Source organism: Silene latifolia, chromosome X, assembly GCF_048544455.1.
Source record: "Silene latifolia isolate original U9 population chromosome X, ASM4854445v1, whole genome shotgun sequence".
Lineage (NCBI taxonomy): Eukaryota > Viridiplantae > Streptophyta > Magnoliopsida > Caryophyllales > Caryophyllaceae > Silene > Silene latifolia.
In genome coordinates, this window is record NC_133537.1 from 341,141,643 (window position 1) to 341,169,160 (window position 27,518).

Consider the following 27,518-nt stretch of genomic DNA (forward strand, 5'->3'; position numbering starts at 1 on the left):
GGTACAAATAATAATCAAGTGTTGGTGTTATAATATAATTTACCCAGAAGGCCTCAAATGTGTTGGTGGCTCTTCTGAGTACCAATTGGTTTTGTGTCAGGTGAGAGCAGCTGTATCTGCATTGAAGGATACCAGAGGTCTACCAAAACTGCCAGGGGATATTGTTTCTCCTCTTAGGAGCCCTGATGTGCTTGATGTTCTACACTATGTTTTTGGGTTTCAGGTATTTATTATCTGTCTCTTCTTATAGCATTAGCTTGTTTTGGTCTTCTTTAGCATACTAATATTTTTTCTATTATCTATTTCTGCCTTTTTCTTGCTCTGTATTGTAACTCGGTTTATACAAAAGAAAAACTACGACCGTGGTATATGTAAATGGGCTCCAACTAGGTTTGTGCAAAAATAAGGCTAAGGACTACCATCATCTATCCAAAACTTTCCCTGATGTCTCATGATATCATTTACCTTGTTGATCAGGAACAGGCTGTCTGGTCTCCAGGGCATGGATGCTTTTGGTTAGGATATGTTAGAGACTTACGGTCTAGAAATAACGCATTATGATCTGGCAGTTTGACTATAGAATTTGTTTATTCTATCCTTCCCCATGATAACCAACCACAAGCTAAAATTGTTTTACTTGGTTATACTGGCCGTGTTGGGTTAAACAGCTTCCCTTGTATTCACTAGATTGTCTTTTGGAGGTGGTAGAACGGTAAAGGTTTGACACGAGTGATCAAGGAAGAAAACCAATGAAACAAGAGGTACAGCTAAACCTAAACCTTTACTGTACTGACAATCTAAAGGAGGTGGCAGTACGGTAAAGGTTTAGGTTTAGCTGTAGGCTCTGTATCACTCTTGTTTCCATTTGTTTTCTTCCTTGGCCTCTCGTGAATGTAACAATTGAATAACATCACTGTTACTTGTTTAGTCCATATTCATGAGTGATCGATCGCTCTTGTCTGGTCTTCGCTTCTGTTTAGTTTTATTTCTGTTGTGTCATCGGTTGGTATTATTTTCGATTCTGTTGGAATTGTGGAGGCAGACTTTAGAGACTCGTGGGTTCAGACTGAGCAGGAGTAAGACTGAATATTTGAGGTGTCAGTTCACTAAGGTGGCGGGATTGAGATCGACAGAGACGGGGAGTATTATTTTCGATGGGAATGTTGTTGAGGGTTCGGATTTCTTCAGATATCTAGGATCTATTATTCAAAAAGACGGGGAGTTAGACGGAGATGTGGCTCACAGAATTAAAGCGGGATGGTTGAAATGGAAGAGTGCTTCAGGGTTTCTATGCGATAAAGATATGCCCCAAAGATTAAAGGGAAAATTTTATCGCACGGCAATTAGGCCTGCCCTACTTTACGGCTCCGAGTGTTGGGCCGTGAAGCATTGTCACATTCAAAAGATGAGTGTGGCGGAGATGCGCATGTTGAGGTGGATGTGCGGACATACAAGGAAAGATCGGTTAAGGAATGAGGTGATTAGGGAAAAGGTAAAAGTGGCGCCAATAGAGGACAAGATGATGGAAAACCGACTAAGATGGTTTGGCCATGTGAGAAGGAGACCTATGGACGCCTTTTGATTAGGAGGTCAGTAGACTTGGAGAATCGAAAAGGTCCCTAGAGGCGGAGGAAGACCGAGACAGAGACATGGTTGAGAGTGATAGAGCACGATATGAGAGTTCTGGGGCTTGAGGAGAGTATGGTGACGGAGAGGGCACAATGGAGGGAAAGGATACACGTGGATTTTTAGTATTTGATGTTTTTTGACAGATTTTATTCTTCTCTCCTTTATTACACTTTTTTACAAACCACTTTCTTATAGATTTTACCTTTCTTATAGATTTTACCTGGCTCATTCCGGATCCTTAACTCTATTTCGGTTTTTAAAAATCGTTTTAATCTTTTCTCTCGATTTAAATTTGAAGTTTTTATAAAAGAAAGACGGAATTCGATTTTAAAACTCCTAAGTTTACCTTGACTTTCCATTACATTTTCGTTCTTCCTTTTGTTTTTCATCTTCCCTTTTTATTCGCATTTTGAGGCGTGCGTTCACCCATTGACGGTTCGAAAGGATGATTCATGTCAGCCGACCCCAAATCATTTTGGGATTAAGGCTCTGATATTGTTGTTGTTGTTGTTGTTGTGTCATCGGTTGGTATCAGGGTTACCAGGTTCGTTTGTGTACCCTACGAATCGCGAACCGTTAAGAGCGAATTTTATTCCCTCACTCACCGAAAATACATATAAAACACATTCTATAATAGCGCATCACGAATCAATAAATGGCGTATCCATAGTAAATTCAGTAACCATGGTTGGTATATTGGTTTCTGTTGTTATTTTATACATTCTGGTAATTTACCCTACCGTCTACGCAGAAAGATAATGTCAACAATCAGCGCGAGCATATAGTTCATCTCCTTGCAAATGAGCAATCTCGTCTTCGAATTCCCGAAGAACATGAGCCAGTAAGTTCCATATCTTTATGTTTGCAAGCAAGGTAGTTATTGTGTTTTTGTAATGAATTATAATGGCTCCTTCATTCTATAACTCCTGTGAAGTTTTTTTTAATATGAATAATTGAGGAAGGGAGTTTTCCTTTCAAATCTCTATGTTGGAGATATTTTGTCCCCCCACCCCCACCCCCACCCCCCAAAGAAGCCCGCCCATAAAGAGGCCAACAGAATTACCCTCCCTGAAGGAAATTCTTAGTATGAAACAAATTGGGAAAACCTTGAAAGTTTTTCATCTACCAAATGCACGACGCATAATAACTTCTATATCCTAGCCTGATGCCCTGACATAGTAATTTTGTATATGGTCAATGATTAATCCCAGCTCTTTCCTTTCACGTTTGGGAATCCTAAGCATGTTCAAAAGAATATGTAGTTTCTCAGTAGCTTATAGCTTATTAACATGTTATGAGACTATCTTATTAATTAAAATGTTTACTACTCCCTCTAATATATACTAAAGTACCCATATTTTAAATTTTCCTCACATTTTCGGAATATGGTTACTTTGATGTGGATTGGAAGTAGTGTCACGACTATCACCTAGCTTGCATGTGAACTTGTTTGTGGTCAATTGCTAGTTATGTGATATTGGAGGAACAAATTCCTTTCCTTGACTTATTTCTTTGATTTTTATAAAAAAAATTGAATTTTATTATGGCAATAAAGATGCAGTAAAGGAATCCGAATTTCACAACTTTGGTATTTTGGTGTCACCTTCATGGTGTCTTTGTTTATGAGTATCACCTATATGATGCCTTTTTGAATATTCCTCCACTTAGCTTCTCCATGCATCTTCCCATAATCTAACATGTTCCTCATTTCCCTCCTTTTGAGAATCAAGAATAGATTTATTTATCTCTGGCAAGTATAACAAATAAAGTGAATTATGTTATTCCTGTGGAGTTGAAGTGAGCTACAATTTATGCCATTCTTTTGCATCAGAAATTGGACGAGGCTGCTGTACAACGGGTGTTTGTGAAGTCCTTGGAGAATTATATCAAGTGGTGCAACTACTTGGTTCTGCAGCCAGTGTGGAGCAAGTATGAGCTGAGACATTTATTTTTGTGCTGTTAAGAGATTGGTTTAATTTTTCTTTAAAGATAATCATTTTCTTTTTAAATTCTTTGTTTCTGCTGTGAAACATGTCCACATCGAATTTTGCGTGTTAATTACTTCTGGTAGTTTTTTTCTGGTGCATTTTTAGTCTTTACTAATATCTCTTTCCTTGTAATGTTAATGCTTGAATATAGTAACCCATAGTGTATGACCTTGATGTATTGACTGTTGCTGTTGCTGTGACTCTTTTGAGTTGTTGTCTACCTTAGGGCCATGTATATTATTCTTATAGTAAGTCGTGTGTAATACAATTTTATTGTAAAACCATATTACAAGGACATTTGTATCTTTAATATAACCAACAGTAGTTAGCAAAAACTACTGTATAAGGACATTTTAGTAAATTACTAAGTGGTTCTACACAAGTATTTGTGTAAAACTGCCTTACACAAGAGTTTGATACATGGTACTTTGTGCAGTTTGGATTCTATTAGCAAGGAAAAGAAGCTGCTGTTCTTATCACTGTATTACCTTATTTGGGGGGAAGCTGCGAATGTCAGATTTCTTCCAGAGTGTTTGTGCTACATATTTCATCATGTAAGTCAACGTTCTAGTGTATCAATGTGTGGCACGTGAACTTTATAATCTATATTGAAGTTGTGACTAGATGGATATCAGATGGATACATTCTCCAAGGTTGATACATTTGAATCTAGTCCTCTTCTTACATCTTAAGCGATCAAAGTCTAGTGAACATGTAATGAAAATAATCTTTGTAATTTTTGTGGTGTTTCTTTTAGCTGTCGAAGAGTTTGAGTTTTTCGTATTGAAGCTATTATATAGTTTGGTGACAAGGGCTACTTTTTGCCTGGTACTTGACTGTTCTTAAAATTACCCATGGTAGTGTGAGAGCATAACTATCTTGCTCTTCTATTGTACACGACGTGAGGCTAGACCTGTCAAATTCTGACCCGATCCAAAAACCCGATCCGATTTTTCAGGACCAAGACCCGGAAATTTGGACCCGTCGACCCGTTTGACCCGAACCCAAAACAACCTGTTATTTGTTATTTTAGGGTCGAGACCCAACTCGAACGGGTCGACCCGTTGGGTCAAAGGTAAATCAAGAATTTTATTAAAATATTATTATTTATATATTATATTTGAAAAAATAGTTAAAAATTACTTTTTTTATTACTTAAAATTACAAACACATTAAAAAGTTAGTTTTTTTTTAACTTTTATAATATTTAATAATAAAATATTATTAAAAATACTTAATTTTAATAATTGTGTCAATATAATTATGTAAACATTGAATATGATTAAAATATTAATTTTAAATATGTTAATACATTTTTAAAAAATATTTTTTTGATTAAAAAAAGTCGTTAAAAATTATTTCTTGACCCGTATGACTCGACCCGTATTCTGCCCGGCCCGCCCGACCTGTTTGACAGGTCTACGTGAGGCCGTAGGCATCAACTTTTTTTTTTTTTTTTTTTTTTTTTTTTTTTTTTTTTTTTTTTTTTACTTGAAGGATATCCTCATTTGCATTTAAAAGAAGTGGTTAAAGTGTAGTGATGTCCCTGGACAATATTCTTTCTGATATAGCATTACATATCGTATCCCGTCTGCTTTCATTTACAACATCACCACTTTTTTTTTTTTTGTGATTTTTGTAGATGGCAAGAGAAATGGATGAGATACTGAGGCAGCATGTTCTGAAGCAAGCTGATAGTTGCAAAACTGAAACTGGTGTTTCATTTCTGTCCAGAGTTATCCACCCTTTATATAAGATTGTTGCAGCGGTAGGTTAACTTTGCCGAGACAACAAAATTGAGTTTCCTGTTATTTTGCTTTTAACTACGTAGACTGACTGAATTTTCTTGGAGAAATCCTACTCATGTCTTGAATCATACAATAGTTTTTTTATAGCGACCTTAATCACTTGTAGCCTATTAGCTTTCACTTCTGTTTAATCAGGGAAGTATCTGATAGGTAGATGGCATTGATGTTGCTCACCTTTTTGTATCGGTAAAGACCCCCACGCAGAGTAGGTAAAAGGAACTTCCAACATGGAGGAGTTTACTGTGTGAAGCCTATGACCAGGCACTTATGATATCTTTTTGGCTTCGCTTTTAGGGTATTTTATATTGTCGTCACCCCCATCGCGTCCTTTTGTAGATTGACGCCACCTCTATGATATCTTTTGTACATGGGTGTCACTCCTTGGTGTTTATTGATTAATACTATATCTGAGTAATAAAACAAAAATTCTTCAACTTCTGGCATCAAAGAATGAACTTTGTGCTCTTAAAATAAAATCATCACATCTAGTAGTTAAATTGTAACATCAGTTGCATTCATGTTTTCATGATTTTGATTGGCGTGCATGAGCTGGCAGGAGGCAAATAACAATGATAACGGACGAGCTCCTCATTCTGCATGGAGAAATTATGACGATTTTAATGAATATTTTTGGTGAGGTTTTCTGAATAGTAGTTACAGCTTACAGATATGCTGGTGTGTTTAAATTATGTCTTCTTTACCACTGTTATTATGCTTCAGGTCACTGCATTGTTTTGAGCTGAGCTGGCCTTGGCGTTTATCTTCGGCATTCTTTACGGAGCCAAAATCCAGGTCTAAAGTAAGATTCTTCTGCAATCATATGTAGCTCCAAGTTTTAATTGGCTATTTGACATTTAGATGCGTCTTCTTACCTTTGGTATATTGTCCAATCATACAAGTCCCATTTCTGTTTGCTCTCTTGATTGACATTCTTTAAACACCTTATTATTATGTGATTTGTTTCTTGCTTTCATCTTGTTTTGTCTGGCTTCTTTTTTAGAATATTCTGAAGTCGAGTGGAGGGAAGCGACGGGGCAAAACTTCTTTTGTCGAGCATCGCACTTTCTTACATTTATACCATAGCTTTCATCGCCTCTGGATATTTCTTATCATGATGTTTCAGGTACTAATCATTTTTAGTGTGAATTTCCTTGTTCTTTTATATCTTCCTTCGACTCTTCTTCTTTGACTGCTGCTGATTGTTTTGGAAAAAAAAACTAATGGACAAGGGGTAATTTCCAATAGTCTTTTTTTGTTAAAAAAAAACTAATGGGTAGTATTGTTGAGCTGTTTGCAATTATGCTGGAATTTTAGTGTTATTCATTCTTGTTGGATCATTGCGACCAATAAGCAACATACATCTCATCCTTTTTTTCGTCCGCGTAGATGTGCAGCCAGAGTAGCAATACAAAATAAACGATTTACTTCATTCTCTTGTTTAAGTGGCTTCTTGTCATGCACTCAGTAATGTTTTGAATTCCGTGTCTCATTTGTGCAGGCTCTGACGATTATTGCATTTAATAATGGCAAATTTACTCCGACGTGTATAAAACAAATCCTTAGTCTTGGGCCGACATTTGTTGTTATGAAGTTCATTGAGAGTAAGACCCTTCGCCTGGTTCAAATTTTTATGTCATTATTCTGTATCATTGTCCCCTCACAGGTTTTCCCTCGTATTTTTTATGTTTAAATTCACCTGGGTGTTGATGTTATCGTTTCTGGTAGGTGTTCTGGATATTTTCATGATGTATGGAGCTTATTCCACCACACGTCACATGGCTGTTTCTCGAATATTTCTTCGCTTTATCTGGTTTACACTTGCTTCAGCTATCATAACATTCCTTTATGTGTAGGTTCTTGTCTACACATACTCTTTTTTTAACATTATCCAGTTTGTCTTACTTTTTTTTTGAAGTATTTGCATCTTTTAAAATTTTTAAGGACATGTCACTTGTGCTCAATGCAGAAAATCTCTTCAAGGGGCAGAAACCTTTTACAAAATATATGTTCTTGTAATAGGCATATACGCTGGTTTCAAGTTCTTTATTAGTTTTCTCATGCGAATACCAGCTTGCCATCAACTTACTGACCAATGTGATCACTGGGCAGTGATTCGGTTTTTGAAATGGATGCGTCAGGTATATAATTTGTCAATTAATAAATTTTGTGAAACTTTTATCCTTATGATTTGGGTGGTTTATTTAGATATGAGTGACTTTTCCTTTGTCACTTCTTGATTTCTTTCCTTGTTGCTACTTCTTAAAGGAGCGATATTATGTTGGCCGTGGAATGTATGAAAGCACATTTGATTTTCTGAAGTAAGTCCGTAATCTTCACTATTGCTAATCTTCTCCCTGTGGATTTGCGTACATTCACTACATTGGTTTTTAGATTTTGCTAATCAAAATCCCATACTAGGCAGATGTCTCTTGCTTTATAAACAACCATAGTAGGAAGAGTTTTTCTGGTTATGCTGTTCTGCGATGTGTGAGTTCTTAAGCATGTGACTAGTGTGTCTGTTGCATCTTCTCCTAGATGATCACCGACAGAAGGAAATATTTCATTTTGCGTATAGCTGATAATCTGCTACTTTGCAGCTATGCACCAGAGAATTTTAAATAGAACAGAAAAATGAAATGGAACACATATTCGGGCCATCTTGAGAAAGTCTGAAACATTTTGACCTAAGTTGAAGAAGAAGGTCATCTTTTGTTTTAAAAAAAATTGATGTTCTCGGTTTGAATTTAATTACTCTCTCGATCGCTCTCAATTAGCCTCATTGGACTTTTTCCCTCTCAGAAAAAGTCAAATGGGGATAAATATTTGAAATAGAGGGAGTATTACACTACCTTTAAGCGAAGGCAATTCGAGTTAAGCTAAGCATTTCTTAAAGCGATTATAAATAACACAGATTTTTCATTAATTTTAAAAGCTATTTTGAGGCTTCTCTGGGTTCACAAGTTCTTATGACAGAAATATTTCTTTGATGAAAGTGTATTTGCACCATATTTTTTTCAGTTTATTGGTATTCAATTTGATGTGCTTTGTCCAGGTATATGATTTTCTGGCTTATTGTCTTAGCTGGAAAGTTTTCATTTGGATATTTTCTCCAGGCAAGTGGTTGTGAAAATTCTTTTTCCAGTATGCTCTTCAGAGTCACATTTTCAGTGTTTTGGCTTTTGTATATCAACATTATACTTCCTCCGTTTTGTTTTATAAGTCGTTTTCGTTATACATTTCCAATGAACTTCTATCTCCAACTGCGAATTCTCGTGCGTATTTTACAAACCAGAGCAAATGTCTATGGTTTAAATAAAGACTTGTCACAAAGATTAATGTTCCTTTTTCAATTTTTCAAAGGGTAATTATTACACAGAACTAGGATTGTTAGATTTCCAGTTATTTATCTTAATACTTGTGTGCCTTCCTAAAACGACTTATAAAACGAAATGGAGGGGGTACGGTTCCATCATTTTTGTTTAACTTGGTAGTTTTTGTATTATACAGGTCCGACCATTGGTCGAACCGACCAAGACGATTGTGAAGATGAACAATATAGTATATTCGTGGCATGATTTTGTATCTCGAAGTAAGTTAGAATGTTTATATGTAACATCATCATTGACTCATTTGGTGATATGATTCTTTCTCTTGCTCTGTCTCGTTCCCTGTCTGTCAATGTGATCGTGGAGATCACATGGTTTCTAATGAAGAGCTTATCAAAGTGACTATCGTAGAGAAAGAAATGGGAAATTGAGAACTAAAATTCAATTGGATACTCTCTTCTTTTTTCTACCAAAATCGTGTTTTGAGGAGAAATTTCCGCCTTGATGTGTGAACTTTGGTGCATATATCGCAAAAGCTACATATAATGGAGCATCTTTCCCATTTCATTTTGTATTAAAGAAAGGTTCTTAGTTCGGTTATTTGGCCTTGTCTTTGCAGATAACTACAATGCTCTGACAATCCTCAGTATCTGGGCCCCTGTATTTTGTGTGAGTTTTCATAGCTCTCCTTTCCTCACAGCTCATATTGAGAGTTGTATTTATTTGTGTATAGTTATTCAGAGTTTTTATTATCAACCCTTTTTTAACTTTTTCGAGTTGAATGTCTATGCTCTAATCTTGGACCTGTAGCTGTACACATGCTTGACATGTGCCGTAACCTGCACATATTGCATGTATTCGCAGTAATGCTAGTTCCTCAGCTAGAGGGATCACTAAAGAACTGATCTACCATGTCAATTGCTACGCTCCTGATTATACTGCAGGTTTAGCGTAGATAGTACTCCTAGTCTTATATAATGTTTTTTCGTAGGGTTTTAGTCGCTATTGTAAATGAAGTTGGTGGTCATCCTTGCACAGTATGTGGCTATGTGAGATTTGAGAATAACAAGCTATTGTGTGATTGAAATTGGTTGAAAGTTGGAACGTGGTTGTTAGTTAGTTGTCTAATTGTTCCGGAGCTTTCTTTTGGGTTGCAGATCTATCTTCTGGACGTCTATGTGTTTTATACCATCGTGTCTGCTGTGTGGGGATTCTTGTTAGGGGCAAGAGATCGTCTAGGAGAGGTGAGCTATGTCAAATGCCACTTTCATTGCAATTATAGTATGACATATTATTGCTTTTTAACTTTAGGAATTTTGTTTGGAAGGTTTCCTTTTTAATATTTAAAAGTATTCTTCTTATTTAACATTTCAGATACGATCGTTGGATACCCTTCATCAATTATTTGAGCAGTTTCCCCGAGCTTTTATTAAGAATCTCTATGCTTCACCTTTCAAAAGGTTTCTACATTTGTTCACCTGAAATTCTTCGTGTAGTTTGCTCTCAAATTTATACTTATATTGTTTCCACACTATCACTAATGTTAGTTGCTTGCTTCTGTATGCAGCAATCCCCAGTATGCATCCGGTCAGGTTAGTTTTGCGATACGCAGCGTTCCGTAGTAGTTTTGCTCTCAGATTTACCTATATTGATATTTAATTGTTTGGAGAATGGAAATTTTTTTCCAGCTTTGGTTAACTATATGACCCATATTTGATGAGCGGGATACATGAGTTTATGACTGATGAAAATGTGGTCCGAAGTCCGAACTAAGCCGAAAGTTATTTGACGAAGTCCAGACGATATAAAATTTGGAACCAAATCAGATTCAAAGTTCTCTGAATCTTGACATAAACACGTCCGACAAAAACAAAATTAGAATCTGACTCCTTCACCAGCACTCTAGTGTCTCAATGGCGGGGTAAAGGGTGGTCAAATATATGTAGTCTCACTTTGATACCCAAACCCCAAGGACTGAAATTGGATACCCATGGCAGAATGCTAGGGTGTGTAATGGCCTCATAGACCCACACTTGTTCTTCTAACGGACGTTGGCTGCCTCATGCGTACCTTATGTAAAAAAACTTGAATCCGGTTCTAGAAATCCCGAACCTTTTTGGAGACTATCATTTCCAACAATCTTAACTGTTGCTGTATAACTTTTGGGTTTCCCTCGATCTCTTCTTGTGTATTGGATCTAGGTGGGAATCTTTCATGTGTTTTTAATAATCAAGAGAGCCATAGTTTGTTGTATCATTTGTATCAACTACGAGTATGGTGATCTCTTATATGCTATAAGCTTTACGTTTATGAAGCTCAAGAAGGGTCTTCAGCAACCTCCTTTCATCAGTATCCTGCCCTCTTTTATATGTAGTCTATTTGAGACATGTCTTCTTGATATCAGCAAGTGGCTATCGCATGTCCGAATAGTTTTCAATTCCTATGCATTTCGTCACTCTCTGTTCTTTTCAAACCAGAATGCTTCATTTATATCTGTACAAATATCCAGCAGTTAATAAGTAGCCTCTGGGATCACAAACAACAACAATCCCATTATCCTCAAGACCTCAAAGGCTCCTGCCTAGCAAGGCAAAGGGGTCACATACTCACATCTACGCGGCTTTACCCCTCATTAAAAATCACACAGAGTAGTTCTGGATGACGTATAATGATAAGTATATAGTGCAGAATTGACTCTTCATCAGGAAAAAAAATAGTGCATAACTGGCCGCCTTTTGCTGTAGTGAAAACTTTGATCTTTTTTAGCATTCTACTGTTTAAGAAATTCATGTGTGTTTATATATCTATTCAAGGTTATTGAGACGAACAAGGAAGATGCTTCCAGATTTTCACCATTTTGGAACGAAATTATAAGGAACCTGCGAGAAGAAGATTACATCACGAACTTGTATTTGTCTTCACCTGGCTTGCCTTTCTCAATTTAATTTATCATCGCAACATTCATGAGTTATCAACCTCGTTCTTCTATTTAGTTATCTTGCTCAATTTCTTCTAGTTTTGTGCTATAAATTTTCTAATTGTGTATTTTATTTCTCTTTTTTCAGGGAAATGGAGTTGCTCCTCATGCCTAATAATACTGGAAATTTGCCATTGGTTCAGTGGCCACTTTTCCTTCTTGCTAGCAAGGTAGATGACATAGCTTGTGTGCCTTTTTCATTCCCCACATCCCCTCTTACGCTTTCATTTTTCATTTTCATTTTTCATCATTGTTTTTGTAGATATTTTTAGCCAGAGACATTGCCGCAGAAAGTAGAGATTCTCAGGAGGAGCTGTGGGATAGAATTTCAAGAGACGAGTATATGAAATATGCTGTTATAGAGTGCTATCACTCAATAAAGATTGTTTTGACAGCTATCCTGGAAGAGGATGGAAGGAAATGGTTAGTACACACAGGAATTTCTTGTGAAATAAGTCCAAGTTATTACTGGGTGGCTGGGAGCTATAATCCTCTTACATTATTACAGGGTGGAGCGGGTGTATGAAGATATTGAAGAAATGATAAGTAAGAAGTCCATTCATGTTGAGTTTGAGCTTAATAAGCTATCTCAGGTTATTCAGAAAGTTACAGCCCTTATGGGAGTACTGGTATGTTTACTTTCTGTTTCTGGATCGAAGCCATTGCCATGTTCCCAGCTGTGATGTCTTTATTGATGCCGAAATTCTTTTTGTTGTATTTTATTACTCTTTTCATATGTCAATTTTAGTTGCATGCTATGTTTCTCGGACTCGGGTGCGTGTCCAAGTGTCGGATCCGTCTGTTATGGAAAAAAATTCATGTTTTTGGTCTAAAATGAAATGTTTGAGTGTCCTACTCATGTCCGTGGGTGGAGTGTCCGACAGGGGTACACGAGTTATATTGAAGAGTCTGAGCAACAGAGGTTGCATGCTGTCAATGTTTAACCTGCTTGGCGATGGATTTCTAAAGGTGTATGGAGTGCCTTTTTATGTCCACGTCCAAGTTCCCATGGAGCCAAAGATTCATTGATAAGAGTACTAAATCAAAATGCCTCATAAAACTCTGTGCTTTTTTCAGTGAAGTGTGTAATGGTCGTCCTACAGTCACTTAAAGGTCAATTGGACACAATCTTACTAATTGCAGGGGGAAGGCTGTGCATGCCCAACCCCGTACCCTACTTTGAGCAACTGAGCCGGAGCTTCCCTTGCTGGAGCATTAGATTTGAAGATTTCAGATATATTTTTTAATAATACAGTCCCTCGTACTTTTCTTTGAATGGCTAGTGAAGCTGAAAGAGCTGAATGGATGCAAGTTGAATTGTGTGCTTATTTCTTGTTTTCCAATCTACTTGGGAGTTAGGACGTGTTATGTGGATGACAAAACATTGGGAAATATTCTTATGTTTAGTAGATATGAGAACAGAGTCGTATAGTTTACTTAAGAGTTAAGATAACGATATCCTTCCATACCATACTTAGTGCTTGTTTGGTTGCCCCTTAAAAATCATGGGAGTTGAAAAATCCCATGAATTAGAAAATAGGGACTTGTTTGGTTGCCCATTTTTTGACAAAATGTAGGAATTTAATTTTCCAAGGAGTTTCCAACTCCTCCAGATTACATAGCATATTCAACCCTTTGAGGGATCATCCATCCTTTCTTTTAATGCTTCTGCTCTAGAATAGCTTCTTTGAACGTGAGGGGGTAATGGCTAATGATGATGACTGGATTGCTTTATTATTGGAAGCCCTGAACTCCACATTGTAGTGCTGTTTTGACCTTTTGCATCTTCTTTTATAGTGTCAGATTCTGGATGTCCTTTTCTGGCTATATAAAGCCTTCCATTTTTTTTTCTTTGTTTTTTAATTCCAAACTTCATTTTTCTCTTTCGTGTTTACAAGTGCTAGTGTTGAGACTTAAGAGCCCTGTAGTTTTGAGATTTATTCTTGGCTGATATCACTGTATAAGATGATTTTGTAAGGTCTGCAGTGCTTGGAGTTTTATCTGATTAGTATAATCAGGGTTAAGGTGAATTTAAACAATAGTTCAGCTGTTGCGTAATGACATAGATAAGGCTTTCGGTGTACCTACTGCAAAGAGACATTTGTCGTGTACTTATACTGTCATGTACCTTCCGTGTGATTTATGAATGTAGTTTCCATCTTTTGAAACAGAAAGGGGCTGAGACACCTGATCTTGAGAAGGGTGCTGTTAAAGCTATTCAGGATCTATATGATGTCATACGTCACGATGTCCTTGCTGTTAATATGAGGTTGGGCTCCTATGATATTCTGGTTTTGTTATGCCTTCGTCCTCCACCCTGAGATCACTATTCAAGTCTCTGGAATTAGAATAAGTGATATGGAAACAAATGGTATGATGTATAGAGAGGCTATCGTGCAAACTGGTCACATCGTGTTTGTATTCTCAGGGATCATATGGAGACATATAATATGCTGTCTAAAGCACGAGCTGAAGGCACTCTTTTCTCAAAATTGAAATGGCCCAAGGATCCAGAACTGGTAGGTCAAACTTCAAAGTTAATTTGTTATATATTTATTATTATTTGTGCTTCTCTTCAAAAATGTTTTAGTTCAGTGCGATTTTAGTTTTGCTTAATTCATGTCTACAAAAAAATTACAGAAAGCTCTAATCAGAAGACTGTATTCCTTATTGACTATCAAAGACTCTGCTGCAAATGTACCAACTAATCTTGAGGCTCGTAGAAGGCTGCAATTTTTTACAAATTCCTTGATGATGGACATGCCGCCAGCAAAACCTGTTCGTGAGATGATGTCCTTCAGGTTAATTGTTTGCTTTCGGCTTTAACTGCTTCTGTATGTTTCTCTCTCTCTCTTGTTGATGGATGCTTAGTTTACTGTTTATTATACTTGCAGTGTGTTTACTCCATATTATTCAGAGACTGTCCTTTATAGTGTGGATGAACTGCGTGAGAAAAATGAAGATGGAATATCGGTTTTATTTTACCTCCAGAAAATTTATCCAGGTAGAATCAATCATATATTTGGATTGTAATTTTCTTGTGTACTTGTCTTTTGTTAGTTTTCTGGTAAGGAAGTACAAAGTGGCCAAGATTATTCTTTTCTTCCCTCTTTTCAAACTTTTTTGGCACATTGTTAGTGCTGTCTGGGAACCAAATGGATTATACTGGACTTCCACATTTTTTACCTTTTTCCTGTTATTAATGGCATAATGTAAACTGCTCTTGTGGCTCCACTATTCTTTTAACTTGTCATGACACTTGAGACGTTCTGGCCGAGGCTTTTGTGTAAATTTTGCATCATCATTTTCTTGAAACTATATCTGTATGTGTGAATTGGAGATTCTATATAAACTCGTGGATATTGCAGATGAATGGTTGAATTTTCTTGCTCGAATTGGCCGTGAAGAGACTGTGAAGGAATCAGAACTCTTTAATAGTCCTGATGTAGACGAGCTCCGATTTTGGGCATCCTACCGTGGACAGACATTAGCAAGAACCGGTAAGAGTTACCAAATTTCATCGATTAGGCTTGTTGTGCATTGCAATCTTTAAATGGAGTCCTACGTACAAGCACTTCATATTTATAGTATACATATTTTTTTTAAGTATAAGGACTTGTTAGCAATTATACTTGATAAAATAAGATGCACGTATCATAATTTTAAATCTCAGTTTTGGTCATGGGTTTGTTACTACCTGTTGTGGCTTAATCTCCTTGAATAGTTGAATGTTGCCAATATCACCTTACAATATAGTCGTGGTGATCTTCGAAAAAATTACAGATTGGCCTTTTCCGGTATCGCAGCCTTGATTTAAAACCATGGCACGTAATATTTAAAAGTCGAATTCCCTCAACGTTCATCCTGTGATACTCTCCTATTTGTCATTTGGGGTGTGAGTACTGAGTATACGATATTGTTTTGTTATAAAATATTAAAATGATAACGCGTGTCTAAATTCAAAACCTTTTTGTCATCTGTAAGTCTGTGATATCTATGTCCTACGGTACAAACCTGTGTGATGTTTTAAATTGTCATTTCTGAATACCTGGAGGCATCCATGAATGGACCTGACTACGTCCCTATTGCCTATTTTCTCTAAATCAATGCATTGCTTTTTGTCGCTTGTGTACATTGCCTTTATCATAAACCTCAATTTGACATGGAGTAAATATTCAGTTCGCGGAATGATGTACTACCGGAAAGCCCTTATGCTTCAGACTTATTTGGAGAGACTTGCTTCTGGAGGTACTCCTATTGAAATTTAGTAGTATCTAAATTTATTGTTGGATTTATTTCTATGTAAGTGTAATTGTGGGGGGTAACATATATTCTTTGACACTGCCTAAAAGTAGATTCGGAAGCAGCAGTATCCAGCAATGACGCACTTAATGTTGAAGGATTTGAGCTATCACCTGAAGCTCGTGCGCAGGCAGATCTTAAGTTTACATATGTAGTTACTTGTCAAATATATGGAAAACAGAAGGAAGAAGGGAAGCCTCAGGCTGCAGATATTGCTTTGCTCATGCAAAGGTACCCAAAATATTTTCTTTGAATTGGTGGTGTCTTAGGGTAGTTTAATTGGGGTGAGGTGATAGGTGTGTAAATATGGTAGACTACTTTACATTCTTGGTATGATATATATTTTTTTTGTTCTTCTGTTATGTTAGAAATGAAGGCCTTCGTGTGGCATATATTGACATGGTGGAAACTCTGAAGGACGGAAAGGTGCAGACTGAGTACTACTCTAAACTTGTGAAAGGTGATATCAATGGGCAGGATAAGGTCAACCTCTAATCTTTGCTTTATTAGTCTCATAGTTGGTAAAAACTTAGTGAGTTAGTGAATGCTCTAGTTACTGCGTTCTCTGGTATCTTTCCAGTGCAAGCTCACTTGAGCGTGGCTCTTGAGACATCTTTTTTTTTTCTTTTTTTAATTATCTCGTGTTACCATTCTTCTTTGATATTGCTTTGATGTGCGTAAAACTTTTTCTATTATGCGCAGGAAATTTATTCTATTAAACTGCCTGGAAATCCTAAGCTTGGTGAAGGGAAGCCTGAGAACCAAAATCATGCTATGATATTCACTCGTGGACATGCCATACAGACAATCGATATGAATCAGGTAAACAGCCATATGGTTGTTCAAGGCTTATTTAAGAATTTGGTATTTCACATAATATAACTTTTGGCAGTTGCTACTTTGATTGGTTTTTTTCCAGATAATATGATTGCTAAGTTGAAAATATCTACTACAGCACTTTGGCCTTTTGTTTTCCTTCGCTTGCAATACTTCTGTTTACATGTTTACTTCTATTGTCTTCCTTCGCTTACAGTACTCCTGTTTATTCCCCTTCTCGTGCATTTTGCATACAGATTCCTACTACAGGTCTGGTTAAAATATATTTTCCAACAAAAATTTTCTTCCACCCATTCTTAAATCTTGGCTCGTTAAGTTCTAAGTAATGTAATTGTTTTAGTTCTCTGTGTTCCCTGTTATGTTTTTTGTCAAGACTAGGAGTTCCTTTCTTCTCCCTCGCTTCTATGTTCTAACAGAGCTACTCATTTGACCAAGCCTTTCTATGGTTTTACAGCTTTACTCCTCCATCCCCCTCCCTTTTCCAATCTTCCCCCTATTCCCTGTTGTCTCTCAGCCACCCACAGCCACCCACCAACACACCTTACCACAAACCACACCTACCGCCATTGACCCATGACGATCCACACCGTCCACCACTTGTCGTGGGTTTAGGTCTAGGTTGAAGCCTTGATGGTGTGTATGTGGATGTGTGTATGGCGAGGGTGTGAGTGGTGTTAGGTCTGGTGATGGGTGTGGGTGATAAGTTGGTGGAGGGAGGGAGTGGGATGACATTTGATAGTGGGTTGATCATCCAAAAAATGGAAAAAAAAAGGTAGGTCTATTAGAATAAGAGGGAGTATGTCAAATCATAGCAATATCGAGAGTACAGTATAAGGAGGCAAAGATGCAAAGCTATACCTAGGTCAGGAAACGTTGCAATGTAACAATTTTGCTGTATGTTAACTTTGTTCTTGGATCCCAAGGATTGCTTTGCTACTATTGTAATTTGTGATCTCAATCTTGCTGAGACATTGTTTAAGGCTTTGCTACTATAGTAACTTGTTCTTGGATCCCAAGGATTGCTTTGCTACTATAATAACTTTTGGCAGTAGCTCAAAAAATTCCTATAAGTGGAGCTTTACTTTAGACTGTTCGATCTTCAGGATAATTATTTTGAAGAAGCACTAAAGGTGAGGAATCTTCTTGAAGAATTCAATAGTGATAATTATGGAATTCGTCCCCCAACTATTCTTGGTGTTAGAGAACATGTATTCACTGGAAGGTAATGGCTTACAAATGCTTATAGTATTTCTTACCTTACGAACACGTGCTTTATGATAAATTTATGGTCGTTTATGCAGTGTTTCTTCGTTAGCTTCATTCATGTCAAATCAAGAAGCAAGTTTTGTAACTCTTGGACAACGAGTCCTTGCTAATCCTCTGAAGTAAGTTTATCCTGTAACTTAAGGTCATTTATGCAGTGTTTCTTTGTTAGCTTCGTTAGCCTCATTCATCTCAAATTGTCCACGTGCTTTATGATCAATTTATGGTCGTTTAGAGTATGTGTTTTCAATTTAATACATCATATACATGTATTTTCTGTAACATACTTGTGCTATTTGTGCAGGGTGCGCATGCACTATGGTCACCCTGATATTTTTGATAGAGTTTTCCATATTACACGCGGTGGTATCAGTAAGGCATCCCGTGTTATCAACATTAGTGAAGATATATTTGCAGGTTGCTTTCTTCAACTGGACTACATATTTTGGTTTTACTGTTTAAAAGATAGAACTCTGTTCATATTTGGAGGATCTCCTTTATTATCTCACCACCTTCATTGTTTGATTCTTGTTATCCTGAAATTTTGCCAGTGTAAGGCAGTAATTATTCTTGGATGGAACACTCCACTTTTTGCTTTTATTCTGTCTTGAAATTGTCAGTTTTGTAGAAAATTGTCATACAATTCTTAATGGATTTTCGCTGCAGGTTTTAACTCCACTTTAAGGCAAGGAAATATCACACATCATGAGTACATTCAGGTACAATCCACTTGTATGAACCTGTACTCCTCAACATTTAAAAGGTGGTACTTAATTATTATAAAATTATAGGTGGGCAAAGGACGAGATGTAGGGCTCAACCAGATTGCTATATTTGAGGGGAAAGTTGCTGGTGGAAATGGTGAACAAGTTCTTAGCAGAGATATTTACCGGCTGGGACAGCTTTTTGATTTTTTCAGAATGATGTCATTTTATTTCACAACTGTTGGATATTACTTTTGTACAATGGTAAGTTTATTTGCTTATAGAGTTTAACTAAAGGTAGGACATTCCCTTTGAACATCTGCATGAGGTTATGAAACTAGTTGTAATTCCATCTTACTGTGTACTGCGTAGTATGTTCACTTGTTTACGGAATCCCTTATGTTGCAGGGTAGGCTCTTAGAAGCACCATTGTAGACGTCATTGTGTGCCATTTTGTGTTCAAGTGAACCTTTTTTTTTTCAAATATTTTATTCATTCGTTGTGTTTTGAATAACCCAATAGATGCTTTAGGATGATTTTAGAAGCATATTCATGTATTTAAGCTGTAATAGGTTAATAGTTGTATCTAAAACTGTGGTGTGGATTTTTTTCTTTTTGCTGATAGAGTTGATGGAATGATGGATTGTTTTTTTTTTTTGTTAAATAAAAGTCTGCATTTCTGTTGTTTTATGTGTTTTTTTTCCATGATGATTGATCATTTATCGTATGTCTATACATTTATATATTAAATATTTCTAACTCTACACAAGCCAGTAAACCTGAAACATAGCTCACACTTTTGCTTTGTTAGCTAATAGATTAAATTACATGTTTGGTTTTCAAATTCTGGATTACAGGATACTTTAGACTGATGTGATTCTTTTCTCGGAATTGTTTTCTTATATGTCTGCCTGATGAATTAAAAACAAGTAGGTTCATTAAAGCAAAAAAAATTGTCAATATGGGCTAGAGATTGGCTTAGAAGTGGAAAGGAGTAAATCTGTGAATGGTGCTACTGTCGAATTTTATAATTTCTTGGAGTCTCTTTTTCTTGAGGATTATTTGCTTACATCATTCAGTCAATTATGTGCTTTTGTCCATGCAATTGTTTTCGATCTGCGTCCAACACAATCTTCAAATTTTCTAAAGGAAATAGGAATCTATATTACTGTTTTTATGTTTTGTGTTTCACTAAACATCAGTTAGTTATTTAGGCCTAAAGTTCAATGATTATATTTCTAAGCACCCTCATTTCCTTCCTCTGCAGTTGACAGTGCTGACCGTGTATATTTTCCTTTATGGGAAGACATATCTGGTATGATCAATATTCTTTTAGTGGATATACTATGCGTGTCTATTTTCTTTCATGGGCTCTTTTTCTCTGACCATCCAATGACCTTGTTGCATTTGTTCTTTTTCCTCGTTTTTCTTTCAGGCTTTGTCGGGTGTTGGGGAGACAATCCAACTGCGTGCTCACATATCACAGAACACTGCACTGAGTGCAGCCCTAAATACCCAGTTTCTGATTCAGATTGGAGTATTTACTGCTATCCCTATGATACTGGGCTTCATCCTGGAACAAGGGTTTTTTAAGGTATGTTATTTGATCCATAATGTTGTACTTATATTTTATGCTATTCTGACTTGGTTGCAAATGTCAGATACTGCTATATAAGCGTGTGGTCTGGAAAGATGTGTCATTGTGTTGTTTCATGTCACTTTGGGATGTTGAAGTGTTGAACACACAAAGCGCTTCCAAAGTGAAGTGTCGGAGTAATCTAGGCCACTTTACATAAAGTATTCCACAAATAGTATTGAAATCGGAGTTGAACATGTGGTAGATTAGGAAATACTGTTGGTTGGGAAATGAGGGAAAGCCATAATGAGCATTGCATACTTGTCTAGTTTGCATTTGTGAGGTGGTGGGGGTGAGAGGCGAGTAGGAGATATTTTGTTGTCCCTGTGTTATAGATGAGATTCGAGCACTCTCTTCATTCAATTAAGGCCTACCTATTCTTGTATTCCTTACTCAGATTTCTTAAGCGGAGTATTATATTTGTAGGCCTTTTGAGTTTCGCAAATGCTGAAAGTAGTTATTTGAAGTTTTTAGGTTCTCAGTTTCGGTCCTAAAATTGACATGGTCGTGGCTAAGCTCTTCTTGTATGTTTGATACTGTTGATCGGTTTGAGACTTTTGGTTGCGCTTGTTTACCAGTGATATTAATCGATTTGCAGGCCATCGTTACCTTTATCACTATGCAATTCCAAATGGCTTCTGTCTTTTTCACGTTTTCCTTGGGAACAAGGACACATTATTTCGGCCGTACGATTCTACATGGTGGTGCAAGGGTTTGTCTTCTTTTTACTTAATACCATGGTTATGGAATGCATAGTTAGCCTCAAGTGATTTCTTGATACATGTTTTGTCACAGTATCAAGCAACTGGTCGAGGTTTTGTTGTCCGCCATATAAAATTCAGTGAAAATTACAGGCTTTATTCTCGGAGTCATTTTGTCAAAGGGTATTCGCTATCTATTTCCTCTCCTTCCTTCGATTGCATTTTGACATCAAAAAACGTATCTGAGCTTAATTGTTTGTCATGCTGTAGGCTTGAGGTCGTGCTTTTATTGATCATATTCCTTGCATATGGCTATAATGAGAGTGGTACAATAGGCTATATTCTGCTTACTATCAGCAGTTGGTTTATGTCTCTCTCCTGGCTCTTCGCTCCCTACTTGTTTAATCCATCTGGTTTTGAGTGGCAAAAGTAAGTGCACGCTCATAAATTTATCTTTTTTTACCTTCAACAGCATTTTTGCTTATTGACCAGTAACTGTAAATGGAAGAAGTTTCACTAATCCTTGTTATATCTATCTTTTCTCTTTACAGAACTGTTGAAGACTTTAGGGATTGGACAAATTGGCTCCTTTATAGGGGTGGAATTGGAGTTAAGGGAGGGGAAAGTTGGGAAGCTTGGTGGGAAGAGGAACTGGTAAATTTTTGAACTTCATTATTCATCCAACATGTATCACGTTTCCTCATCCTTGATTGCATATTTTTTACATCCAGCGGTTTTTTCCCCTTTAGGGTATGTGATATTTGTAATCTTCAGTTGCACTTGGTGTACTAAAGCTCGATGTTGACAGGCGCATATCCGGACACTGAGTGGAAGGATAGCTGAGACAATTTTGAGCCTAAGATTCTTTATATTCCAGTATGGCATTGTTTATAAGCTACATGTACAAGGAACAAACACGTCATTGGCGGTAACAACTCTGCTCAATTTGCATTCAACTTTTGCTTCGTATTTTCCTTTTTCAGCCAGTGGTAGAGATAACTGTGTAAGGCCCAACAACTGAAGTCAACTGGAAAATGTGGCTTTTCTGTATGACTTAAAGAAAAGATAACTGATAAATAAGTATAAACAATGATTCATATGACAATGGTAAACGATAGTAATCGTTAAACTGGCGTTACCCTTAGGACCGGTTGACAGTGGTCTTTTTCCTTCACAAAAGGTTACAGTTGTAGCTTGTGATGGAATTATGATAGGAAAAATGTCATAAGGTGATTTGACCCACTTTAAAATGAAGTTTTGAAGATCCAATGGACTAAGTCTGGTTGTCTGACAGGTTTATGGGTTCTCCTGGGCTGCACTTGCGGTCCTCATTCTTATTTTCAAGGTTTGGATCTTTCTCGACTTTTATAATTCTGTTGGTTCTTTATTTGAGATGAAGCTGAACCACTGTGCTACCCCTCTAATGTAGGTTTTCACATTCAGTCAGAAGGCGTCAGTGAACTTTCAGTTGATATTGCGTTTTGTGCAAGGTGTTACCTTCTTAATCGCTTTGGCTGGTATTGCCGTGGCTGTGGCACTAACATCTTTGTCTCTGCCCGACATATTTGCATGCATCTTAGCATTTATTCCCACTGGTTGGGGAATCCTTTCAGTAAGTGTCTTTCCTTCCCGTCTTTGGTAAAAGAATTAGTTTCCCATTCTCCTCAATGACCCTTCAAGTCCTCAACCACAGTGGGAGTCGAATTAACTATCATAAATTCATAATTCAGTCACCAAGTTAGATTGTCACTTCCAGTAGAATAAACCATCATACATTGATTCGAGTAAGTCTCCTAAGAGACGGCCTCTCAATAAGTTTATTGAGAGACTATTTTACAATTTTAAGAAAGAGTGGTACTAAAGGTAATAAAATAGGTACAAATCATGATTAGAAATAAAATAAATACATTTATTATGTAAATAGGTACGAAATTACTATGTCACGATCAACAACAAAAGGGTCACGAAATACAAATAAAAGGGTACAAAAGACTGGTCTCTCAATAACGTATTGAAAGACTGTCTCTCCCAAGTTTTAGTGAATTCGTAATTCAGTCACCAAGTTAGATTGTCACTTCCAGTAGATGCGACGATTTTTGGGATGTAAAAGTGATACTCTTTCCTGTTTGTAATAACCATTGGAAATTTGCAGATTGCAATAGCATGGAAGCCTGTAATTAAGAGGCTAGGGATGTGGAAATCTGTCCGGTCACTTGCACGTCTTTATGACGCTGGAATGGGAATGATCATATTCATTCCGATAGCATTTTTCTCGTGGTTTCCTTTCATGTCAACATTCCAGACCAGGCTTATGTTCAATCAAGCGTTCAGCCGGGGGTTGGAAATCTCTCTTATCCTTGCTGGAAACAACGCTAATTCTGGAGTATAACATCTCTGAACATATTTAGGCTTGTAAATAGTGTAATTTTCTTCTATCTTCAATCCTTCAGTTTTACGCCTAGTCCCGAGCGAGCGCCATTGATTTTGTTCGAGTTTAGCCTTTGTGTGCAATGAGGTGAGTGTATTTTTTCCAGGGATTAGAACTACAAATCTTGTTGGTGTAAAACTGCATACAGTTGGTTTCTGTATACATGGACAGCTTTTTTGATTGTCTGATATGAATGCATTCGATGGCATTTTGTATACAAGTTTAGACAGGGATGTTTAAACTTGAAACCTTCAGAAGTTATTCCGTTTGTTGTCAAAAAAAAAAAAAGGAAAGAAATTACGTGTTACTATAGAAATTCGTGTTGAATCCTACGTTATACGATATGGCCTAGGTCAAATTAAAGGAGCAACAAATCCTGATAGTTTGGACCGATGAATTCGTGTCGAAGCTATTCTTAGTTGCATATGTGTTTGGTATTAGACTGTTGAGTAAAATGTCATTGTTAAAGTTAAAATGCTATATGTGTCTGGCCTCCATTCATAAACCTTTCAAATTCCAGGCAGCATGGATGACTCATGAGCTCTTTTCGAATTTCATTGCTGAAAACTGGCCAACAAGTGGTACTTTCCCTAGCAGGTTAGAGGGTCTGTCAAAATCCCTACAAGAATGGAATGAGAATGTTTTCGGGAATATTTTTCGAACTAAGAGATCCTTAAAGGCGAGGATCGAAGGATGCCAAAAAAAGCTCGCAATTACAAGGGAGAAGCGCCTTATAGTCCTTGAGGCTAAATTACGCAAAGAGCTTGACGAAGTTCTCGAAAAGGAGGAGATTTATTGGTACCAAAAATCGCGAGTGGAATTCATTACAGACGGGGATAGGAATACGTCCTATTTTCATATTAGTACACTGGTAAGACATTGGCAAAACAAAATTACAGCACTTCGAAAAGATACAGGGGAATGGACTAAGGATTCGGATGAAGTCAAGAATTTGGTTGTTGATTACTTTAAAAATCTTTATACAGAAGAAACACCTTGCGACAATGGAGCCGATATCCCATACGATTTATTTCAAGATTATTCTAACAAAGATTGGGAATGGCTGACTAAACCTTTCACTGTGGCGGAAATTGAACATGTAATACTCAATATGGGCTCGTTAAAGGCTCCGGGACCAGATGGATTTCAAGCTCTCTTCTATCAAAAAAATTGGCCGGTAATTGAGTCTTCTCTGTGTAATATGGTTATTAACGCTCTAGAGGGTAAGGGCTTCCCGATTGGCTTGAATGATACTCATATAGTCCTTATTCCTAAGGTAACCGGTCCTGAGCTTGTATCGCAATTCCGTCCCATAAGCCTCTGCAATGTGGCTTATAAAATTATTAGCAAGGTTTTGGCCAATCGTATAAAAAAGATTCTCCCTTTTCGCATCTCAGAAACTCAAAGCGGCTTTGTTCCGGGAAGACAAATAACCGATAATATTGTTATTTTTCAAGAAGTTATCCATACAATGAAAAAAAAAACAGGAAAGACTTCTTTCATGGCAATTAAGATCGATCTTGAAAAAGCCTATGATCGACTTGGCTGGGAGTTTATCCGACATACTCTCACTGATATGATGATCCCTACTCTTCTTCTAGATACTATAATGGAATGTGTTACCTCTACAAGGATGCAAGTACTTTGGAACGGAGAGCCAACGGAACAATTTACACCATCTCGAGGGGTCAGGCAAGGCGACCCACTGTCGTCATTTTTATTTGTTATGTGCCTCGAAAAGTTACAACAAGCTATTGATGCAGAATTTAGAGCGGGTAATTGGCGTCCAATACCAGTTTGTCGTAATGGGCCCGCCATTAATAACCTCTTTTTCGCTGACGATATGGTTTTATTCGGAGAAGCGACAATTAAGCAAGCATTAACAATTAAAAAAGTCCTCGATAATTTCTGTCGCGCCTCCGGGGAAAAGGTTAGCTTGTCCAAATCTAGGGTTTTCTTTTCTAGTAACACCCCTCTGATTACTAGAAATTCTGTTAGCAATGCTCTCGGGTTCGAGGAAACTCTTGACCTGGGTATTTACTTGGGAGTCCCCACCATCAATGGACGTATAACAAGAAGCACCTATGCTCACTTAGAAGAAAAAATTAATCGACGACTTGCAGGTTGGGCTACAAAGCGCCTATCTCTTGCTGGCCGGGCTACCTTGCTCAAGTCTACTCTTTCAACTATTGCCAATTATTCTATGCAATCTGCTAAAATTCCTCGGACGGTATGCGATTCGATTGACAGAAAGTCGAGGCGTTTTTTATGGGGAGGTGATGATGATAAAAAGCCAGTTCATTTAATTTCATGGGAAACAATTCAACGACCGAAATCGGCTGGTGGTCTTGGAATTACATCGGCTAGGCAGGCAAATGCTGCGTTTTTAACGAAGCTAGGTCACCGAATGCTAACAGAACATACTCGCCTGTGGTCTAGAGTTTTACGGTTCAAATATTGTAATGGCAGGTGCGATATAGACATGTTCAAACCAAAGAACAATATGTCTCATGTATGGGCTGGAATCACGGCTCAAGCTCAAACAATTTCAAAGGGTTCGGCCATGGCAATTGGAGACGGGCGCCATACTCTGTTTTGGGATCATTGTTGGGTAGATGATGAGTGTCTATCCGACAAAGCCACCACGCCTATTCCTATTGATATTCTTGGTGCAACAGTCAGTGAGATGTGGGACGAAGATGCAGGTTGGAAATGGGATTTATTTGCTAATTACCTTCCTCAAATTGAATTACAGAAGATAGCTGCCTTCACTTTACGACCCAACATTGGTCTTGAAGATACGGTCTTCTGGAAAGGTACGACATCAGGTCGTTTCTCTTTAAAATCCGCTTTATCTATCATCAAATCTTGGGAAGGTGGAATAGAACCCGACTCTCCAATGTGGAAGGTCATATGGCGCCTACCAGTTCAACAAAGGATTCAGATGTTTTTATGGCTAGCTTTTCATGGAAGACTGATGCATAACGTGAATCGCGTTCGTCGCGGAATGGGAGATGATTCAATCTGCCCTAGGTGTCACAGTGAAGAGGAAAGCTCCGATCATCTCCTCCGCTCGTGCCCTGTCTCTCGCAACATTTGGAGCCAAGTAAGTGACTTGGTTTCCCACAACTACTTTTATAACTCATCCTACTCTGACTGGCTGACTTACAATGCGAGTAATAGCATTCCTAATTCATCGGAAGATTGGTCGATGCAATTTGCTATTACTTGCTGGTGGATTTGGAGATGGCGTAACAACGTCGTTTTCGGCCATGACGAGGACAATCCCATAGACCCTAGAGCTTTTTTATTCCAGCAGTTTGCGTCCTCTAAAAACGCTTTCGATCGATATTCGTTATTCATTCCTATACCTGGTCAGGGGCGAAAAGAAGTCTTTATTAGGTGGCACCCCCCACCCCATGGTTGGTTCCTTTTGAATACTGATGGGGCTTCTAAAGGTAACCCGGGACCGGCAGGTTGTGGTGGTATACTTCGGGATGAAACGGGAAATTTTATCGATGCATATTTTTTCTCGGGCGGGTACTGTACTTCGATGAAGGCCGAGTTACTAGCCTTGGAAGCAGGGCTGGAAAGAGCTCGTGAATTGCATCTCGAAAAGGTTCTTGTTCAGATGGATAATAATCCTTGTATCAAACTTATAAAAGAAGAGCAGCTGGTTAGCAATAACTTACGATCTTTGGTCAAAAGATGTAAGGATCTTGTGTTCGATAGTGGATGGAAAGTGGAGCTGCAACATAATTTCAGGGAAGCTAATAGGGCGGCCGACTGGCTAGCTAATCAAGGAGTAGGGTCAAGTACTACTAAAATTTTTATTGATGCTCCACCGTCGGCTCTTCGTCAGATTTTACGTGAAGACATTCTAGGGGTGGCTATTCCCCGTGTAATAGCCAATTAGTTG

General features: G+C 37.6%; 1 protein-coding gene across 1 annotated transcript in view; it reads left to right on the top strand.

Moving 5' to 3' along the window:
• The window catches only part of LOC141619475 (callose synthase 9-like), a 28,688-nt gene extending 4,901 nt beyond the window's left edge, over positions 1-23,787 (top strand). The window contains exons 7-52 of the mRNA XM_074436491.1: positions 101-223; positions 2,381-2,470; positions 3,461-3,558; positions 4,054-4,171; positions 5,260-5,385; positions 5,982-6,058; positions 6,146-6,224; positions 6,426-6,548; positions 6,924-7,026; positions 7,151-7,274; positions 7,392-7,563; positions 7,691-7,743; positions 8,478-8,538; positions 8,933-9,014; positions 9,371-9,420; positions 9,909-9,995; positions 10,126-10,211; positions 10,319-10,343; positions 11,565-11,659; positions 11,817-11,898; positions 11,991-12,151; positions 12,237-12,357; positions 13,900-13,997; positions 14,157-14,247; positions 14,369-14,529; positions 14,623-14,732; positions 15,097-15,228; positions 15,908-15,976; positions 16,084-16,261; positions 16,399-16,513; positions 16,733-16,852; positions 17,971-18,089; positions 18,169-18,252; positions 18,435-18,547; positions 18,797-18,849; positions 18,922-19,098; positions 20,102-20,149; positions 20,270-20,428; positions 21,069-21,182; positions 21,266-21,354; positions 21,442-21,600; positions 21,723-21,825; positions 21,980-22,099; positions 22,466-22,516; positions 22,601-22,783; positions 23,324-23,787. Coding sequence (XP_074292592.1) covers positions 101-223; positions 2,381-2,470; positions 3,461-3,558; positions 4,054-4,171; positions 5,260-5,385; positions 5,982-6,058; positions 6,146-6,224; positions 6,426-6,548; positions 6,924-7,026; positions 7,151-7,274; positions 7,392-7,563; positions 7,691-7,743; positions 8,478-8,538; positions 8,933-9,014; positions 9,371-9,420; positions 9,909-9,995; positions 10,126-10,211; positions 10,319-10,343; positions 11,565-11,659; positions 11,817-11,898; positions 11,991-12,151; positions 12,237-12,357; positions 13,900-13,997; positions 14,157-14,247; positions 14,369-14,529; positions 14,623-14,732; positions 15,097-15,228; positions 15,908-15,976; positions 16,084-16,261; positions 16,399-16,513; positions 16,733-16,852; positions 17,971-18,089; positions 18,169-18,252; positions 18,435-18,547; positions 18,797-18,849; positions 18,922-19,098; positions 20,102-20,149; positions 20,270-20,428; positions 21,069-21,182; positions 21,266-21,354; positions 21,442-21,600; positions 21,723-21,825; positions 21,980-22,099; positions 22,466-22,516; positions 22,601-22,783; positions 23,324-23,560 — 5,019 coding nt within the window. The 3' untranslated portion in view covers positions 23,561-23,787. The remainder of the gene's footprint in view (positions 1-100; positions 224-2,380; positions 2,471-3,460; positions 3,559-4,053; positions 4,172-5,259; positions 5,386-5,981; positions 6,059-6,145; positions 6,225-6,425; positions 6,549-6,923; positions 7,027-7,150; positions 7,275-7,391; positions 7,564-7,690; positions 7,744-8,477; positions 8,539-8,932; positions 9,015-9,370; positions 9,421-9,908; positions 9,996-10,125; positions 10,212-10,318; positions 10,344-11,564; positions 11,660-11,816; positions 11,899-11,990; positions 12,152-12,236; positions 12,358-13,899; positions 13,998-14,156; positions 14,248-14,368; positions 14,530-14,622; positions 14,733-15,096; positions 15,229-15,907; positions 15,977-16,083; positions 16,262-16,398; positions 16,514-16,732; positions 16,853-17,970; positions 18,090-18,168; positions 18,253-18,434; positions 18,548-18,796; positions 18,850-18,921; positions 19,099-20,101; positions 20,150-20,269; positions 20,429-21,068; positions 21,183-21,265; positions 21,355-21,441; positions 21,601-21,722; positions 21,826-21,979; positions 22,100-22,465; positions 22,517-22,600; positions 22,784-23,323) is intronic.
• The last annotated feature ends 3,731 nt before the right edge of the window (positions 23,788-27,518 follow it).